This window comes from Centrocercus urophasianus, unplaced genomic scaffold (genome assembly GCF_019232065.1).
Source record: "Centrocercus urophasianus isolate 14NV4802_14NV808 unplaced genomic scaffold, USGS_Curo_1.0 seq_13, whole genome shotgun sequence".
NCBI classification, from domain to species: domain Eukaryota; kingdom Metazoa; phylum Chordata; class Aves; order Galliformes; family Phasianidae; genus Centrocercus; species Centrocercus urophasianus.
The window spans coordinates 21118380-21139825 of record NW_024884475.1 but is presented as its reverse complement, the minus strand read 5'-3'; the positions used below and the strand labels follow the sequence as shown (position 1 = coordinate 21139825).

At 39.2% G+C, this 21446-nt stretch overlaps 1 protein-coding gene across 1 annotated transcript in view; it reads right to left on the bottom strand.

Moving 5' to 3' along the window:
- Positions 1-779: 779 nt before the first annotated feature.
- The window catches only part of UBE2K (ubiquitin conjugating enzyme E2 K), a 33865-nt gene continuing 13198 nt past the window's right edge, over positions 780-21446 (bottom strand). The window contains exons 3-7 of the mRNA XM_042812239.1: positions 17051-17109; positions 14476-14558; positions 6091-6190; positions 2517-2645; positions 780-2114 (exon numbers count right to left, since the gene is read on the bottom strand). Coding sequence (XP_042668173.1) covers positions 2040-2114; positions 2517-2645; positions 6091-6190; positions 14476-14558; positions 17051-17109 — 446 coding nt within the window. The 3' untranslated portion in view covers positions 780-2039. The remainder of the gene's footprint in view (positions 2115-2516; positions 2646-6090; positions 6191-14475; positions 14559-17050; positions 17110-21446) is intronic.

The following is a 21446-nucleotide window of genomic DNA, read 5'->3' as shown; positions in this document are numbered from 1 at the left end:
ACCCTGTACAACAGAAAAAACAGCAATCTGAGGTTAACACTAGCGGCGTTCTGCCAGTTTCCTACCGTCCCTGGTTCTCACCTAGCAAACCAGCTGAACAGTAGCAGCTTCTTGTTTAAAAAAATAAATAAATATAAAGAAAGACAAAACAATTTGTTTCCTTTGGCATCTTTGAGAATGATTTACACTAACTGAAGAAAATCCAAGAAAAGCGATCACTGACTACACCTCAAAAAGCAGTATGTATAAGACTAAGCAAATGCATTTAGTATTGCACTGATATGAGCTACAAGTATTTACTGTCTGTGCCCCCAAAGTATTTTAAGCTCGGACACATGGGACAGAAGAGTTCAGAGCACACCCCCGAAGAGTTGGGTCTGTACAGCTCTACTTTCTGGTTCTGTTCCACAGCTGTGCTCCAGACACTGATCAGGTGCAGCGTTCCTGATCTCATCTAGTACAACTTCTAAACAAATCTCTACGAAGAGTGAAACTATTTCAGCCTGCACTTCACAGTCCAAGAGAAACCCCAACCAGACGTCCCTCCCACATCCCACCCCATTAATGCACTCTTCAGGAGAAGGAACAGTTGTGGAAAAATGCCTTACGTGGTACAGCACTGACAATCCCCACCCTATTCTCAGCATTTCTCTGAACGTCCTTGTCAGATATATTCTCAAAAGTTAGTATCATCTTCATAAAGACAGTAGAGCTCTCTTTAAATAGATGTACTAGTGTTTGAAGTTGCAAAACTAATAATTTTCAAGCTTTTGCACTCGGGATGAAATGTCATTTTAATACGAATAAGACGACTGACTGTATGTACAAGCCAAGGTAAGTTTCAGTTCTCGTTTATCAGAAACATCAATCCAAAAGAAAGCTAAATTGAGAACAAACTTCTATGTGCATTTGAAGTATGTACAGTAAAAACACCAACACAGCCTCCATGTGTCAACTAGAGAAAAACGCAAGCAAGGATGAGTTTTCAAGTACCTGGAAAGCAATCCTTAAACTGAAGCCCAAAATAAAGCTAGGAAACTGCTGCAAAAACAGCTGATTGCATCATATCAAGCACTCAAAAGAAAATATAATTCTCAGTATGCCAGAGAATTAGCTTTTTCCTCCTTCAAATCCAGTGAAGTCATATTATCCAAGATATATTGAAGAACATTTTACATCCACTTAAGACAAAAAGAAAAAAAAAAAAAGAAAAGAAAACCAGCTCCATTCTTGTGCTATATCAAGGCATACTAAACCCTTACTAGTGTGTAGAAAATACGATGGATGAAAATCACTGATAATTCAAAATATGTTCTTCATAGGCGAGCCTAGACTACCATACATGGCACACAATACCAACAGAATGAAGAATCATCTAGGGAGGGTTCTTAGCTGTATGACATAAGGGAGAAGAGAATCCGGTTCCCCAGTTAATAAGCTACTAAGAAAAAGGTTCTGAACAGGTCACCATTTGGAACTTTGGGTAAATCTTTTAAAGTCCTTCAGGAAAACAGGAACACTCGAGTATTTAAATGGTGCTCTCTTCAGCGCCCCTACCTAATACGTCTATTAAGTACAAGCATGCAAATATAGGTCAATCCACAGGCACATAGGATCCATGTTAAGAACAGTAAGATAGCTGTGATGAGCAGCACCAACAATTTTGATGACTAACACTCAAAAATGTGGCTTTCTGAATTACTAAATCAAAATCCTGAAGAAAGTTCCTGCTAGTTTTCGTCACACTGCTAAACACGAAAGTAGGCATGTTTTTCCCCCCCTTATTTTAGCTGAGCTCAAAGAATTTTTACAATATTTAGTAAGAAAAAAATTAAAGTATTTCCCCTTTTTAAATTTACACAGACGTTTAATTAGCTTTATTTACAGAGCGGTTTTTCAGTCTCCAATCGTGCCTAGATAGCATCATCAGGCAAGAGTGCCAGTTTTAAAAGAGAATCTATATAGAATCCTAAAAATAACAGATGGTGATGCTCCTCCGAAGGGGCAAGCTGGACAACCGAAGCAGCTCTCTACATGGTTCAGTTACTCAGGAGTAATTCTGTTGCAGTCTCTACATCCCATGATTTTGAAGACAAGGCCACTATTACTGCATTCTGCAATGAGAAAACAAACAGTAAGGTAAACAGGTAACAGCAACATTTCCAGTGCGTGAGCCTGCAACTGAGAAATGAAATTTGTTTGCAGATTTATCAGCTTACGTTGGTTTTTCACCCAAGTCTTAACTAATCATTTTCAGAAAGGTTATTTCAAAAAGGGTGAGGGAACTTCAGATTTACTAATTTATTCTTTCACTAACAACGAAGCATCTCAGAACTCCAACTGCAGCCAAACCGTACGACTGACCCTCCAAATTGAACAGAAATGGCCAGTTTTACTTCAATGTCTGAATGGCTCCCTGTATTGCCTATATGCTTGCCCCACTCCTACTGGAAAACATTCAAGTTACCTATCATAGAACGGCTTGGGTTGGAAGGGAACCTCATGGATATACTTACCCTATCAAAGCCCATAGCACAAAGGTTTTCTATTTTTCTGGTGTATTCTGGACTAGAAACTGGTGCTCCAGCATACACATGTGCCCAAAGTCGAGCTGTCTGTTTAAACATTTCTGGATTTTGTTTGTACTATACAAAAGAAAGAGAGGGGAGAATGGCAAGTTAAGTCAACTCAACGGTCCAACCAAAGAGTACGATGATGCAGCAGGTTCCATTCCCAATTCTCTCTGTAACATCTTCAACACTATTTCAACCCTATTTCACGCTGATCCAACTCAAGTTTTTGAAACAATGCGTGGAGGCGAGCATTACATGTAGCTGAAGCTTATGCAAGCATTTAATTGGATGCGTTTGCCTTTGTTAAATGACGCACTACAGGTGTGTGTACAATCCAATCTCTGCCAACACAATGCTCTCGACTGCAGCGACCAGGAAGGAGTGCAGCAGCTGTATTTGGCACAGCTACCAAATGTTTCTGTTCAGCGCAGCAAAGCATGAGCTGCTCCCATGTCAGCAACTGGTGAATGTATGCATCGTGCTGAGCTTTTGTGTATTTCTCTCACCACTGAAGTGACGCCTGGTTTTGCACACTGCAAGGACTTCTGCATTTCAGGGAGGGCTGACTCTTACTACATGCCCTCCTACTCAAAATACGGATGTAAGGGCAGCTTGTTACCATGAAAAAGGGCTGAAAAACCAGGTGAATGTGTAAGAAACTAGGCAATTGCAACTCTCTGCAAGCTACTGTTAATCAGACAGTAACATTTAAATACACTGCATAATTTTATTTTGCACCAATCTTGTCACTAGCAGGTTTTTCAGCAAACAACACAATGACCATTGTAAGAGCTTTTGCCCTGTGCCAGGAACTCAAAAGCCAGGAAAGTGGGTCATCTGTCATGAACTGTATACAACAAAGCAAGATGACAGCTTCCTGCTCCAGCAACTTTCATCTAGAAAATCAAGTTTCAAATCTCCATAACCATACACTGCCTTTATTCAAACCATACTTTTTCTCCTTAATCATTCCTCCTGAAAAAGTTTTTCCATCCTTACCTATATAATAAATATTAGCACTAAGATGATGTGACAAGATACAGGAAAATGCACGATTTTAGAGTCATTTTAAGGACAGAAACACAACCAACTATCATTCTAGTATTTTATCCATACATCTAAACAATCATACCTGTAAAGTACTGTCCAAGTCAGTACTTCTTACATTTCATTTCACTTTTCCTACAGCACAGTCCCAAATTCAGCTGCATTATGAGCTGTGTACACCTCCTGCTAACTCTGTTCCCCACGAAGAACCCCACATAGTCACTGACTACTAATGGTGTTAAAACAAACAGAGAAGATAACCTACTGGTAGAAATAACTTACATAAACAGTGCTTTCTAATACATTTTTAATCTTTACAACTAAAGAAGTGAGGAAGCAGTAAGGGTAGCATCAGTAACATCCCAAAACAATTCTGTCTTAAGAAAACTTCCTATTCTATTTTTTAAGGATTTGAAAACATTGGCAGATCTAATAAGCAACAAGCTGAAGTGGAAAGAATTTAAGTCGTGTTCGCATAACTGCATTTTATTCAGAACTAGCTTTCAGTTTCCTATAAGTAGAACTCCCTTTTTTAGTAATCTGGCTTCTCACTGAACTGAGAAGCACACAAGAATCTCTTACTGATGGCTCTGTACTGGGAGTCACAGTCAATTATGCTGCTGTACTTAAAAACCAGCTGTAACCAGTCAAGTATGATGAAGTAGTTTTGGCACCGGACAGCATCTGAAGATGGCAGGTACCTGAAATCACTGCCATTATCTGAGCAGGAGTAGAACACTGTGTTCACCCTGAGATTCAGCCAAAACATACGTAGGAAAATACTTCCCTGTACCTCATCTAACAAATAATTACGTAAATTAGCAAAGTAAAACAAAGATGAGCATACAGGATAAATAATTCCTTACTAGATTTTGTTCTCAAGAAGATTTTTGGGGATAGTGGAGGGGAACAATAGGATGGGACAAGACAAGTGACCTGGAAAAAACAAAGACCGTGCACCATTATGTGGAAGAACTGGATGTTAACCTTCACCTCTCTCAGAGGAATTATAACAACTTTCTACTTACACACGTGTGTAACTAAAGGCCAACCTGCCGGCACAGCAGATTGGCCCTTCACATAGATATCTGTAGGGGACAAACTGAATCTTCCCCACACAAGCCGTGCCGCAGTCCCACCTGACACCCCCAAAAACCACCTGGAAAACTGCAATCCAGAGTCCAGAGAGTTTAATGAAGTTTTCTATCTGAGGGAGAACAATTTCCAGCTGAAGCGTTTCTATGAGATTGTTGGAATTTTACTTTCAGCAGCAGAATAGGAAGTTCTATTTTTGTTCTTTGTGAAAAAGGAAAATGTAAAACAGCTTTTCCACCAAGGGACAAAATGAGTTTCCTCTGTTCTCCACGTTTCCCTCTAAAACCAGACAGCTTTGATAAACTGATTAACTATCACCCTACACAGACTAGAGTTTAGGAGAAGGGAGTACACACTTCTTACCCTTTCCTGGAGCGTGCTGACTTACAGGAGATATAGATGAGATTGATGCTGGAAGAACTTTTTACTTGCTTGAGTTTTTTTTGTTACTGAAATATAACCTTATTATCAGCCAAATGCAAAGCAAAGCCTTCTCTCTCTCTCTCCCTCTCTCTCCCCCCCCCACTCCCCCCAAAGAAAAAAGGAAAGATACATGCATACTTGGGATTTTGCTGAAAACTGTCAAATGATTGAAGCCATAGAAAGATTGTTCCCATCTTTAATCAACATTTTAAATAGCACCAGCTATTTTTTTTTTTAATAAACTGTTGCTACTGTCTGAAGAATAACAAACCTTGCTGATTACATTAGAATTCTATTAATACATATTTGACTAAAATAGTTAACCCAAGTACTGGCAAAGGTAAAACACTGAATGCTCCATTCACATTAAACGTGTCTCACGAATAGCGACTTGCAGCATTTAATCCTAAGATTTTTGTTTTTAACAAATCAACACTCAGCAGTATTCATACTAATCTAGAAGAGGAGCTACAAGCCAATTCAAATCCAATAAATAAATAGTTTCAGAATAAAAACAAATGCTTGTGTAAGTCTTAGATTTTCACAGAATCATAGAAAGGCCTGTGGTGCAAAGAACCGTAATGATCATCTAGTTTCAACCCCCTTGCTACGTGCAGGGTCACCAACCACCAGACCAGGCAGGCTGGAAGGAAAGTTTAAAAGGAAAGTTACGTTGGAATCCATTTTACTATGCATAGTTACCTCCTGACATTTCTTACAAGCTAAATAAGGAACCAAGAAACAAATACATCTTTTCACACTGCACAGTAACTGCTATTTACTTTGGAATCCAGAGAGTAAAGAACAAAACACTGTACTAACTCACACCTACTGTAAAGCAGTTTTCAAATAGGTGACTGAAAAACCTTTATGGACTGACCTTATTCCAAATTCAGTTCGAGTTAATGAAGGTTACAGAAATGTTAGCAATTCAGTCAACTCAGCTTCTTACCTGGTTTGCCACTACTGCGTCTTGCGGATCGTCTGGTTCTGCAGCAGCCAACAATGCTTGCAGAGATAACAACACTGTTCTTAGAGTCATTGCTGCTGCCCTGAAATTAGAATTTGAAAATGACTTTACCAAATCCCACACCTGTAGACACCTCTGCTGCTACAGTCATAAAACAAGGGATATGAGGATATATAGAGATATTTTAAATCTGGAAGTTAGAACCTTCAACTAGTACAGGTTAGAGGTAGTAAAACACAGTTTAATTGAAGTGAGTTTTTAAATGGGGATGTGATCATTAACGATGCTCTAAGTACGTGGAAAAGAACTCTTGACCTACACAATTATCTTACCCACATCACAGAATTCATTTCACTCGCTCAAAAAAAGAAGTTAGCTTGAAGTTTGTGTTGTCCTTCCTTACTACCCATAACAGCACCTTGCTCAATCTCTGGGTACCAAACTGTCAGCCAACGTGTGCTCCCTCTGCTGGCACTCTTTATAAGAAAATAGCATATACAGAAACAGTGACCTTTATTTAAAATTCTTATACCAGGTAAGGAATTTTACATTTGACATCTTTTGCATTGCATCACTTTACATTTCTTCCCCCTAAAGAAGTTAACAATTTACATAGTGAATCACTACCACAACAAAAAAAGGATGGACAATTACAGAACCATGCAACTGAAGGTAGTCTCCCAACTTGGTCTCATTTCAACATGATACACTACTGACAGTTTCAACCAGTCGTCCCTGTTTCAGCTGGGATACAATTCCAGACAGTGTAAGAAAACGTTTCTGTAGAAATGATGGTGCTCTAAAGGCATTTAATGGCTTCTCTGAAAGATGCTTGTTGAAGACAACGTGGCTCTGGAGTCTAAACCATCCATCTCCTAAGAGTTCATCATTTACCTTCATCTCAACGTCTATCGAGAATAAGAGACTTCAATTGCTTTTAAAAGGGAAAAACAGGCATGTATCTAAAGTCAATCATCACTCAGAAAAGAGGTATCAAACCATTATTTGCATGTTAATCTGTAGAGTTGTAACATTTCAAATGTACAGATTCAATAGATTTTGATCATGAACACCATCTCTGATCTACCATTCCAGCTGGCACACGTTGGCAGCCACATCAGGACGCTGCTGTGCTGAGCGGTTCAGCAGACTCAGTTGTTGCACTGCTGGCACAGACAGATCTTCAAGGTAATACACAAAACTATTCAACCTTTTACTAGTGGAGAAATGCAACATTTTATATTTGAGTTAGACAGTTACAATACATGAAATGCTAAAGGAACGTTGTGGAGAAAAGCATAATAAATCAACACAAGTATCAATTAACAGAAAGTAGCTTCTCCTTTTCTGGAAGGCTGGAAGTCAGGGCAGCAAGTTTGTTAGAATGGGTAGAGAGGAATTTCATCTGTTGGTCCAGATAGCATTGCTGTCTGTTTCTTTTTGTATTTCCAGTGTCAGATTTCAGAAGCTTGGCTGTTTTCCAGTACTGACGCGCTGTCTCGAGGTATGGCAGAGCGCATCTGTGCTGCTCTGTGTCACGTAAGGTGTCAGAGGTACGTCTGTGACACTCGAGTATTGTACTCCTAGCTGTATACACTAAGGCTTTCCTCCTATGTTGCTAGCCAGTCCAATTAGGCATTCTTCCCTAATTATGTCAAATTCTTAAATATTTTTCTTAGAAAGTTAAAAAAAACCCACAACTTGATAATCACTGAGATTTCACAGTGTAATGTTCCACATCAAAATGCAAGTGAGAAGAAGCATCCCATGTGCTAGAGATTTTAATTAGCACACATTGTCTCATTCCAACTGCTACATCAGTTTCAAGTCCCCTCAAGCACTCAGCTTCATACACTTAACTCTTCAAAACATAACCCAAAAAAACTGAAAAGCCCTAACTTTTACAAGATCTGTATTCTAAGAAATCAAGTATTTCAGCTTCCTAGCTGAATGCTTCTTTAAATTATAAAGCTGGGGATTAACTAGAGGGATGCTTAATCCAATAAGAACACCTAGTTACTGAAACGCAGCCTCAGCTGCATGAAGAGATCCTAGCTAACTCAGTAAACTGCATACAAACCATCTTGCTTTTCCATAGCTACATCACACACACCAGAAGACTGACCCTGAATAACAGAGTTGAAGTGTTTTTGCATTACATGCACCTGTGCTATTTTACTCTTACAATCTTCCTCTTCTCTGCCATCTTGAAATCAATCTGCCCAACACATACGTTGCTGGCACAACCCACAGGATAACTGCTAATGTTAAATGACTCTTGATGCAATGTACTGACTTCTCTGGCACCCAGGTGTCAATGGACCACCAAACTTTCTCACCTTTCTAAGCTCAAATGGATGTAACCACTTCCATCTTCTTGCAGGGAATTTCAGAAGCTACCACAGCCACTACGCATGCTATTAACCCAAGGTCCTCAGTTATGTTGTTTTATTACAATGTCTAGGATTATTTGTTTTGGGGAGAGACACTTCACATGAACTATCAGCAACTGTAACGGACACCGTAATTACACTGTCACAAAAAAAGCTCTTCCAAACTCTGTCTCACAGAAATCCTTCTACTTCAGGTGTTTGAAAATACTACCATTACTTAAACTGGACTACACAGGGCTCGTGGAGTTCTGACCACACACGCTGCTTTTACAAGCAATTTACTTTCATTTACACTGTACCTTCTAGGAGCAGGAAGAACAGCACAGCAGGGGCACAACCAAGGACAAGAGGTGCCTTGGAGTCCCAGCATGGCTCCTGCTGGCTCTGCCTGTCCAGACTCATCTCTCGTTTGTAGACTGATATGGTGCATCTTGGGACCTGAACTTCTGACTCTCCAATTTCAAAATGGACAACAAAAATAAATACCTCACTTGTGTGGATATACAGATGGCTGACAACTCTCAGAACTCGCTGGGTTAGCTATATATGTTAAAAGGTTTTAAAATGTAATTTACAATTTACTTTCATTCCTCAAAATGGCTTCTTCATCTCAGGCATAAGACAGCCTTCATTTGACACAAGCACCTGAAGAAATATTTTTAAGTTATAAAAGAAAACCAGCTACAGTTTTAGCTTTTAATAGTGTAAAAATACACACACACTTTTTTTTAAATGGAAGGAAAATCAGGTTTGTGGTTAAAGGCAAAAAAAAAAATCTGACATTTACTGTAACTACCATATACTCAACATTTCCTACCTTTAGGACATGAATTAGCTTTCCTGATCAAAAGGCCAAAAGTCTTTTTATTTTCTACGTAGATGAGGCTTAATTTTTTCAGAAGCAAATTAAGATTCCCAGAAGAAATTGGAAAGACAGCTAAAAATAGATTCTCATTCTCCAATTTCCTTAAAAAAAAAAAAAAAAAAGCGCTATCTTCTTCCATCTTCTTTCTTCCTATTGCCCACTTCTGGGATAATAAAGTGAACAGAAATGACTGCTCAGAATTACATTCACAGATGTCAGAAAAAAGCAGCAGGACCTGTTCCTCATCAGCAAAAAGCAGAAACAAGTGTCATCATCAGTTCTGGAGAAAAGCAGGCTGAGAGTGGCACAGAACAAACAAACAAGAACACACACCCAGCATCACCTCCCCAGAAGCTGGACAAGAATGTGCTGCAAGGAAAGTTGAGGATTTGCTTTAAAACCAACTTCCAAAAGAAAGAGGTTTTCCACATTTTCCAGTGTCCATCAGCAGCCTATTTTTCAGGAATACAATTTTGAACAAAATACTTTGAACTCTTCTCATACCTGAAGCTCATTTTTAGGTGTGGATTTATAACTCAACCTATCATCAAGTTGAAGCAATTCCCTTTAGCAATGGAAGCTGCAAGCTCGGGTTTTAACTCCCTCCCCTCCTCTTTGCCAGAGGCAGAGTATTCTATCACTCCTGACAGACTCTTGTCTGATATCTTTGCCTCCTAAATTTCTTGGAAACCAACTTTGATGCCTCACTGCATTTGCTGATTGGCATGCTAAAATGGCTGATCTTTCATAAGTCGTATTTGTGTAGGCCATCATTCCTGTTATTTACTCTGGGTTTTTCCCATGGATCCCATCTTCCCTAGAATACAGCGCTCAGAGCAGGTACACAAATCCACCTGAAGTCTTACCAATTATAAATAAGCAGGCAGTTACCTGATGCAGGTGAGCCTCTTGCACCCCAGTCTTCTACTTGCCTTCTACCTCAGGACCTCTTCAACTTCACTGTAACCTTTGACCCTATCCCAAAATGCTCCTAAGCCTCTAGGCAGGCCTGCTATCTTGAAATCTATAAAATCTAATCTATAAAACGGGTGGGAAATGAGGACTTACAATTGTAATCCCCACCTTGCAACTCCTATCCCCCAAGCAGGCTTCCTGATGGCATGGCACTTGGTAAACGTGCCAGGACAGTGCAGGGAAGCACTCTGCTAAGGAAAACCTGGATGCTGATAGATATGCAAACGGGCACTTTTTTTTTTGCTTAACATCTTGGGGGCATTTCCATTAGAAATAAGCAGCCTCAGCTGGGGATGAATACAATGATAATATTGAAAGACATGCCAACCCAGTTGTGCTCAGCATGCCTGAGGTAAGAAATCTCCTACCTTTTGATGAGCTGAAAGAGTCCTAAGAGGATTACGAAGCACTCTCCCTCTCCCCACATCATCTTTAAAGGCTAAGTAATTTTCTATTAAGGAAGATTTTATTTATGTTCTGTACATTCCTCTTTGAAAAGTCTCTCTGGTACTCCACCTCTGAGAGGCAACCCAGCAGAACAGCAGGCACAGCTGCAGCCAGCAGATTGCTGTTCCAGCCTGTCAACCAGGCATGGCTACTGGAAACATTTATTATCATTACTATTAAATAATCTGCAGTATTTATTCAATCTGTAGAATAACTAAACTTGTTCATCCTAGAGAAAAGAATTTGTACCAGGGGTTTACGGAATTTGGAAGGGGAGAAGAAATGAATGAGGCCTTTGAGTGAAAGCCTGTTGTACAGTCACTATTTAGAGGAGAAATACAAGACTGGATGGAGTGACATTGACTTTGTGATGGGGGGGAAGTGGCAGGTTTAGTGCAGAGTTCCTTCAAGCAGTGTTAATATTCTCTGCCTATTTTTTCAAAGCTCTGGAAAGGCTTTGTGTCCCTCCAACAAACTGAGCAAAAACTCCAGCAGATTTAGATGCCCAAATGATTACTTGCTGGCTGTTGCTTATGCACCTATTAAAGTTATATTATCTCTTATAACGAGTTTGCTTATCAACTAAAACTGAAGGTTGAATGCTCCAGTACAGCCACTATCAAAAAAAATATTCTTATAACTCATTTTTATATCACTTGTCAAAACCGTAACAGCTAAAAGTTTTTTGTAGCAAAGTACACAACCACAGCATGTCTGCTTGAAAACTCACTGCTCAAGGGATTCATGCAAAACAACTTCCAAATAATTTAGCTCTCAGGTTTCAGTTGAAAGTATGGATACAACTTATATTTAAGAATAAAATTCAGGGATAGAATACTAGCCTGGAAGATAAATGCAAGCTACATTTAGTGAAACCACAAAAGAGTCAAATCAGCCCAGCATAAATGGTATTCTTTCTAAAAAATAATAATAATAATCACATCCCCATTTTAATTCCACTGGTAAACAGTAGTAGTTCTGCAAACAAACTGGCATAACTGGTATTTACACATCTAAATACAAAAATCCACAGCTGCAGAGAACGTCAGCATCAAGCATATATTGCAGAGAAAATTTCATTAAACTCATTAAATCATCTAAAGGTATTACTTTGCAAGCTGATAGAAGCTCCTGCCAATATACATAACAATATCTCAACCACACTCATTAGAATAGAAGACTCCATGGGTTGGGACAGCAGGGGAGGGATGTTTTAACTGTTCAAACACATGATAATAGCTGTATTTGCACTCACCAGATATATGAGCATTATCATTGCATTAGCAGCAAGACACAAATGGTATGGTATCAGTGCTCCTTGTACCAAACAGTTTAAATACACATAAGGCAAGATCTTCTTCAAATATCCCCATTTTGAATACATCTTGGTGAGGGAAGGTAAGAACATTCTCTTTATTGGCAGATGTAGATTAATAGATCTTTGCAAGATCTAGCTTCCAAAGATTACAAGAGAACAAGTCAAATCTCCTCTGCTTCCTTCCCAAATTTCAGTTCATTATTTCTTTGGGCCTTCATGGTCGCCCATTGCTTTTGATATTTTATGTTTTTGTTGTTATTTTTCCATTTATTTGTTTTAAAGTTTCATCAGCAACTGACGAGGCCAGAAACTCACCTGAAAGCTATAACTGCTTAACTTCTAAAGCAGCAGCTTTGGGATAAGACTGAACTGTGAGAATTTTTCAAGTCACAGCATTTGGCACTGCTGAAAGAAGACCTGTTCCAGAAATGGAAACAGAAATGTGGTCTCCTGAGCCCCAGTCTGCTGGTACAAAGGCAAGAACACCAACCCTTATTCACAGGAAACATTAATTCATGAACATGTTTAAGTAATACGAAAATAACTGAACTTTTTAATTTGTTAATAGACTTTTGCTTTTATTTCAAAATACAATAAATAAGGAAGACCTCTGCTAAGCATTTCTGCCTCAGAGTTTTCAACAGAAAATGGCAGATGTCATTTTTGAAAAACAAACAGAAAAGTGTTCAGGAGTTTCAGTACAGAAAGATTTAGCCTTGAAGATACTTGAAGTCACAAGTCTAGGTACTGTGAGTAATGCAACCAGACAGGCAATAAAGGAGCAGCAAAAGATGAGAGGAAAAAAACCAAGACCCTGAACTTCAGCGTTTTGGACAAATTCTTCTGAGGACAGTATTAATGACTGCAATGAGGTCCCCTGTTAACCACCTTTGCTTCTAGAAATAAATGCTCACTATGTAAACCTTGCCTCAAATGAAAGAAACCTGCTCTCCCAGTGAGACTTATGTTCAAATCAGTGAAAGGATCCAGTGAAAGGATCTGTTAAAAACACCCCCTAAAGTCTGTTATTTTGCCAAAGCCAAAAACCAACCTACCAATGAAAAAACCTCCAGTAGAGAAACCAGCCTGCCAGCTCTCTGCCCAACAGCTTTTCGCTGATCTGCCTTATGATCTCTCAGGAAACTGCACTTGCACAGCTGAAGAGCCATTAATCTCCAGTACAACTGTAAGGGATGGTGCCAACATAAAAACACTGGCTTTAGCTATATAAGTTGCACAGTGCACCATGCTGAAAGATTCTATTGCCTAAAATATGGCTGAAGTACTGCAAGATTGTAAGAAAAACCAAGCAGTTCCAAAAAATGAAGACAAGTAATAATTATGTATGCTTTTCACAATTCATTTTGCTAATTTATACCATACTTTGCCACACGAACAGCAAAACTTCTCATCACGTAAAAATAAAAGTATATATCCCATGTGTCAGCTGCAAGACCTGAACTCAAACCTTCTGCTCTGGAGTTTCTCTTCCAAGCCCCGCTAACACCTGCTTGGCCAATACTAGTCTTGATGAAGCTGGGGAAGTAACAAGCATTTGAATCTTATGTGAGTTAGACAGTGATATTATCTAGCTGGGAATTACAGTCCCATTTCTTTGGGACAGATGTGTAAGAGTGAAATTCATCTTTTCTTTCATTGGATATCAGACAACACCACAATCGGTGCACACATTTCACACTGCTTGAAGATTTTATCGCTTGGGGAAAAGTGTGTGCAGTGAGTTCATCTCCTACTGTTTGGACAGATTTATTCCACAGGTTTGGGCTATTAAAACATTTTTAATTAACACAACAGTAACAAATAGTCAACAACTGACCAGCAGCTAAAAGGCAAAAGTTTAGAAGTTCAAATCATAAGTATTATCAACCATAACTGAGATAGAACCAGTATAGCAGTCTCTTTTCCCCTTCCTATTGTCCAGCTGTTACCTTTTACACTCCCAGATTCCCAGCTGTTCCCCACACATTGTTTCAGCTCTCTCAGAATTAATTTCATTTGGAAGTGCAAACCAAAGTCAAAATGAAGTACTTATTTTTTCTGCTTTCATCTCAGGAGGCTGAGATGCTCAGAAGGCAAAAGGTAGCACTTGTTACTGGAGAACTAAAAAACATCAGCAATGAAACGTACACACTGATCTGTGAAAAAGCTCATTCATCAGTTAATATCTACTCAATACTTCCCAAAGTTACTTCCCAGCCATTTCATTATAAAATGCTGCACTGAAATACTTTATGCTTTAAGAGTGTATGAAATTACAAACACAAATTGAAAAGCAACGAGCTGCTGCTTTCCATGTAGGACACCGGTATGCTTGATTTTCGCACATTTAAGCCCATATGGAATCTTACCATTGATCTTTCAGAATATCCAAACAAATGGCCCCAGTAACTGAGCTAATATTAGGATGCCATATTTTGGTGATAAACCGCACCTAAAATACAAGAAAATTTCAAAATGCAATGGTTATTACATGCAGTATATGAAGTAAACATCTTTAAAATGTACCATTTCTAATATTATGAAGTAACACTGATTTAGGAAAGATCAAACTGAAAACTAAAAACAAAAGCTAAGACTATGATACGACCTTTTCCAGGAGGCCTCATGTCTGCAAGTCCATTTGTTACATACAACCTTGCTTTACTGAGAAACAGACTACTGCTCCACTGAGTGCCAAAATCATCCCCAGCTGTTTTCCCATATACTGTCACATGGGCACACCCTCACATCACACAGAGCCACTCAGAAATACCCTCCAGTAGTACCAGTATTTAAACACAAGCATATGGTGAAAAGCAGACACATCTTCAGCATTGTCAAAAGTCAGCTTAAGTGCTGGAAAGCCCGCTCAGTTAAGGCATATCCCTGAACCCTAGACACAGGCACTGGATCTCACTGTTCAGCTGAATTGCTGGTAGCTACCAGAGCATCAAAAACGTTCCCTTGGTGGATGCTATGCTTCCACAAACACCCACTCCTACCATCTTGCACAATGACCTTCAACAAACCCAAACCTCACTAAATTAGAATCTTTTCTCTGCTGTAGGAAAGACCTGGTCCCAGCACTTGCTCATCGATCACGTCCACGTTTTAGCACTAAAGCGTATTCACACTCCTGAAGCATACAGAAGGTGATTTCTTGAAAGACGCCGAGAAAATTAGAATCCGCATTTTCCTATATGAGCTGTCCTCTGAAAGAATGCATGCAAACCCATGGGTGCCCACTGAATTTTCTTCAAACCTCTTAGTTGCTTTTAACTGCCTTATAATGACTTTGACCTGTTTCGGTGTTTCTCATCTCCACCTCCTCACTCCAAACTCTTCCCAATCATTTTATGATCAGCACAGACTCACTCTCAACTTCTGCCTCTGATCTGCAAGCAAATCAGTGCAGCCAATACATTACTGGCCAAGTACTACAGCAAAACAGTGTACATACAGGACTATAATAAAATCAAAACAATCAGTGTATGAATAGCTGACACCATCACAGTTCTGCTTTCCAGGACAGAATGTAAGAGCCCACATCTGCTGAGCCTCTTATTAACTAGCTCAACTCTGTACACGTGAAACGCAAAAAACCACCAGAAGGCACCATGTAAATATTAAGTCTTTTCTCACAGAGAATGCAAGCTAACAATGGCTGTCAAACCACATTCTGAACAAGATAAAGAAGTCTTCCAGATGAAAGGGGGGGCTAGATACAAGCCAAAAGGCCTCCAGTTCAAGACCATCTACTCCAGAATAAGCAGTACTGTGCTACAGTGCACTGAGTTTCTAACAGCTACCTATAAGCTTTAGAAATGAGCATCAAGCCCTGAAGCAGCAATTAAACCATGGTCCATAGACTTATCTTTCAGGGCCTATGATTGGTTTCAGCTGTTCTTATTTTTAGCTCCCCCCAGAACACATGCTGATGAAAGAACTGAAACCAACAGACATTTCAGGAACAAGAAATTACTGTCTTTCACTCCAGACCCAAGGAAGTCACTCAAAGGACAAGAGCTAAGTGGCACTGCTCCCCCTCCTCCTCTTTCCCAGTCCCTTCCCATTATTACATACCAGGGTGAAAATAATCACAACTCAGGACACATTCTTAGCGAAAAACATCTTTCAGACTTAAACAGAAAGCCAGTCAAGAAGCTGTGAGACAGCTGTAAGACAATGCTGGAGTCTGCTAGCTTATCATAAGCCACTGAAGAAGGGACCAAACAAGACTACAGGAACATACAACTGCAGCTGCACACAGCTGGAGTAAACACGATCCTAAGCACTATTTGAGATGGAAGCAGTCACAGATTGAAAATACCAGAAAGACACATAAAAGATGTGGTAAAAGTGAAGGGCAGCAAGCTGCACAAGTTTAGCACACTCTTCCCTTCTCCCAAGCTTGTGCACACGTTTTATGCACCCCTTCAGAAAAACTGCAGTAAAACCCTACTATTTCTATTGGTCTTTAGGTCATAAAATAACTGCAGCTCCAGCCGTATTTAATTATTAACAAAAAACTTGGAAGGTTAAACCTAAGACTTTACCAAATATAGTATATGGGGTTTAAAGAATTAAAAGAACAAACAATTATCTATTACAGCATTTCTTTAGCAGCTCCACAGAGCAGCAGGCAGAAATCAATACCCTCTACATCAAGAGAAGCTACCCAAAAACTGCATCTCGCCAAGAAGAAATTACAAGAGGGTCAATAAACCACTGCCCAGAATTTATCAATTTGTACTCTGAAGAATGATCGGTGGATTTCTGATTGGATACAGTTACACATCCTGCATGATTTCTACCTTGAAAAGACAGTTCCAGTCTAGAGGAGAATCAAAAAAGGAAGATGGGTACTGCAAAGCAAATGGGAACATAAGCAAATAACTAAGAACGATCAAAAATAAATTATTTTACAACAAATGTTGATCTTACCTTAGGAGGATTAAATGGATATGTTTCTGGAATTTTTATCTCTAGTTGATATCTTCCACCTTCAGAAAACAAAAATAAATAAGAAGTTAAGACTGAATATTAATTAAGCTTAATCTTATCAGCAAAACTTAGGCTTCTAAAGGCTCACATTTTCCAGCAATTTAAACTCACCAGTAGGCATTACCTAGAAGGTTCTTCTAGATTTCATATACTTTATACATAAATGAATGTTAATGACATCTAATAAAGTCATATCAGCATATGCAGATCAGAATCCATATTCCTTAGGTACGTTACTCTGTACATTCACCTCTAGTTATTTCCAAAATTATCATTTCTCTATTCTGTGTAAGCAAAATATACTAAAATATAAATCAGTACCCCAAAACAGACATCAAATGAAGCAAAAGGCCACAGGATTGACCAGGGTGAACATGGAATGTTATTTTGACTCTTTTCTGTCATCCATTAACTACTGATCAGATTTCCTGCCCACCCCCCATTGCTGAAATTAATTTCACTTAAGCATTCCAGGCCTGAGAACATTCAATAATGCCATCTAAGCTACCGTGCTTTGGGAAAAAAGGAGGATCCAATGCTGTTCCCATTATGTTCAACATTACTGCCTGAAGATAGCATTTACAACTCCAGTGCAATTCAGTACTTCCAAATACTAGGACTAATAATACTTGTAGAATTACAGCATGTAATAAAGGACAGCATGAATCTGGAAGACGGAACTCTACTGCCCTTCTCTAAACACATTTTGTTTTCATCTGCCTGTTACTATATCATTATCTAAACATTCAAGATTCCCAGCTCAAACCATCTCTGCCTACTCATGCTCACTTGCCAGGAAGCAGTAGCATCATTTTAACAATGAAAAGAACAGAGCATAGCAAGACACACACACCAATTTAGACACTTGGCTTTTATAGAAACTGAAAACACTGCTCCTCACTTGCTAATTTTCCCCCTCATTCTACCACCATTCTTTCTGAAAGAAACCTTTCCTTTCATTAAATATACTTTCTCTTTTTTTTTTTTTTAATTCCTAAGTCATCTACAGCCCTATACAAAAGCAGATCTCAAGCACTCTGTATAGGTCTGCGTGAAAAAAAAAAAAAAAAAAAAAAAAAAAAGGAACACTCTGAACAGCTCAAGTCCATAACATCTTTTTATCTGTGCCAAAAATACACATTAGAAAGTACCAACATCTCACTGTTTTAAATACAATACAGTGTAATACAGTACACTTGAAACTGGCTATGGTTTAGTATCTGCTGATATTTTACAGAGCTGATGTTTTACAGTGCCTACTACAAATGCAGTTCCCTCTATTAATTCTACAGTAACTCCAAAAGATTCAGCAGAAAATATACCAGGGATAGTAAGCCCCAAATTACCACCATTTCTGAACTGACTGCTTGCCTTTGCTTGCAGGATAGCACGGGCAAGTTATTTTTGAAGACATTTAACACATCAACTTAAGCTCACTTCTTCGCTCTCTTTGAATGAGCAGCAACTTTTTCAAGAAACACAATTACACTGTTCCTAGATTACTAAAATCCATCTGTCCCTGCATGATCTCGTGGCCACACCATTTTGTAACACAATGTAAGAAATCCTAGCCCTGGATATAACCATTTCTTCTGCACGCCATTAAGACGGTGCCTGTAAAAGACAGACTATTACAGCCTTCTCCACAATGGGCTGCTTGGCTGCCAGATTTTTCCAGCTGGGATGTACAACTCCTAAAGACTTTAAAATGGCAGGGACCAGTAAGCTGGCAATGTTACTTATTAAGCACAGTTGTTGTGCGCTGAAGTTTACAGCTAAATCCATGGATTTGAAGACAGAATAAACAAGTCTGGACAGCTGTTAACTTCATTTCCTCAGCACTAAGTTTAAAATGGTAAGATTTCTGCTGTTTTCTTTATTTTTTAGAAGAAGGGAGTATGCATTTGTATGATCTTTTCCCAGCATTTAATACATGAGCTCAAATTAACTGCTAATGGAAGAAATTCCTTCTGCACTCTTTTTGGAAAGTACATCTCTTGATAGAGTTAGACTAAGTTTCAGCAACCTTTCCTATGGAATTTACAGTCAGACATTCCTTCACTAACTGTGGTTCACATGCAAGCCTGGCTCGAAATTAATATCTTTATTACACAATGTGTAAAAACTATTGACAAGTTCTTGAATTCAAGTAAAACAGCAGCTGCTAATAGACTTATAAAGGTCCTCTCCTCAAATGAGTGCTCTGAAGTGGAAAGCAGCAGTGTTTCAGTGGCAGTCGTGTCCTGTAATATTCTAAAAATTGATCAGTATGAGTTGACAACACTTGCAGAAAAACAAAAGCTGTACGTTTGTCAAGAATAGATTGCATTCCTCCTAGCAGTCATCCTGAGACCAATTAATGCCCCAATAAGGCCTACAAAAGAACTCTGTAGCAGCAGTTTGTTTCCAGATACCTCATCAGCTGAGGTCACTCAAATATTATCGTTCTTTTACTTCAACAACAGCACTAAAAACTCCCTCCTGTATCAGGGAAGGATCTGACTTGAACAGCCATGTCAGTTAGCCTCTCCCCATAAGGCACGTGTGGCATTGCTGTTCAGATGACTGAAATCAGTCAGTGATTACGCAGCACGCACTTCCGCTTTAGTCACCAAATATAAACTACACATGCTGGCAAGCCATCTGTAACTACATCAGAGAATAAATGCATCAAACTATGTTACAGAAACATCAGCACTTGAAGAACTCAAACATCAGGAAATGCCAGAATTTGGGCTGATGGAAACTTTAATTTTGCCTCTTGGTGCATTTACCTCGCAGATTCAAGTCAGCGTGTGGCCACCTTATCGTCCTGCCACAGTAAGTGTACATAACAGTTCTGCCCTACTTCTCCTCAAAACAGGATATCTGGTATATCCTTTCAACTGCATCATTAAATGTACTCATTAGCATGGATGCAACTATGCCTGCACTTCCCACCAGAAATTTAGCACTAAACACAATGCCAGTTTTCATTAGCTACACACACTGAATGTATGAACCCAGTGCTCCATTCCTGAAATTTTGGTCCAGCCAGGAATTACCCAGCATAACACAGAATCCAGTTCTGCAGACATGCATTAAAGCCTTTTTTAGCCTCCTCATGAACTGATTTAAAGTTCTTAAGTTTTGTGACACACAGATACATCTTTCACTGTAACAGCTCTCAAACCATTTTCCAAACAGAAATAACTGAGATATTTCCTAGTATCCAAATACCTGCAACATCAGCATCTTAAAGTAAGACTGGTTTTACAGCACCAACTATATTTTCAAAAGAATTACTCGACTAAGCAGAAGTACCAACTTCCAAGTAGGTTTACCAGGACAGTGCACTCATGTCTGCAGTGCAGTTCTTTCAAATTGAAGGCACATTACAACCTGAAGAAGTCATCATCTTTGCAACTATTATCTTCTGTCAGCTAAACACTGGAGACTGATGACAGGAGGGCATGTAGACATGGGAGACGAGGGAGAACTGTTATTTGCTTGACAGAGGAACTCCAGGTCTGGGGTTCTGGAGGGGAATATCCCTAACACTACAGACAAGATACTTTCCACCTTTCTGCTCCCTCCCTTCCAGATTCATTTCTTTTCTCCTCAGCTTTAGGCACCTTCACCTCCTCCGATATCCTCCACCCTGTATTGGTTTATTTCCTCCTCTTTTACTGGGTCCCAGCTGGGACTCTTTCACTCCAGTTGGGAGAGTGCTGGAGTGCACCAGCAGCTGTTAGCCTGAGAAGCAGCTCCAAGGGAGCTTCTCCCTGACACTGTGACAATCAGATTTCCAGCAGTAGCCACAGTGCTGAGTGCATGTACACCTATACCTACAACACAGCTTTCAGGTATTTTCCCAGTTGATAAAAATTCATCTTTCAGACCACTGATAAACAGCACAGATCTGAACAATACTGAGATCCCAATCTTGGCTTTGAGGCATGGAAAACTAGAACAAGTGAAAACTTGGAAAACCAATTAAGTTTTCATCAAAACAATTTGTCTGCAACAGTCCTTGGGACATTTTTGTTTACTGACAGTTTAGCTAAAAATTCAAATGAAGTAGAACTTTTGCTAATACACCGTTTAGAGGTAACTAAAAAAAACCTTTTAAAAACCATCTTTTTTCATCAAGGAATTTTAATAGAAAGCATTTCCATCAGCTTCATGTTTATCATACACAGATAAGAGAGTCCACAGTTGTAAGCACTATGAGTTACTTGGTATCTTTAATCACATGCTCTATTAGCTCCTAAAGTTGGGGTTTTTTGTTTTGTTTTGTGGGGTTTTTTTTAGTATGTATTTAATTATGTCCCTTTTTCCTGACTGAAGAAATGGG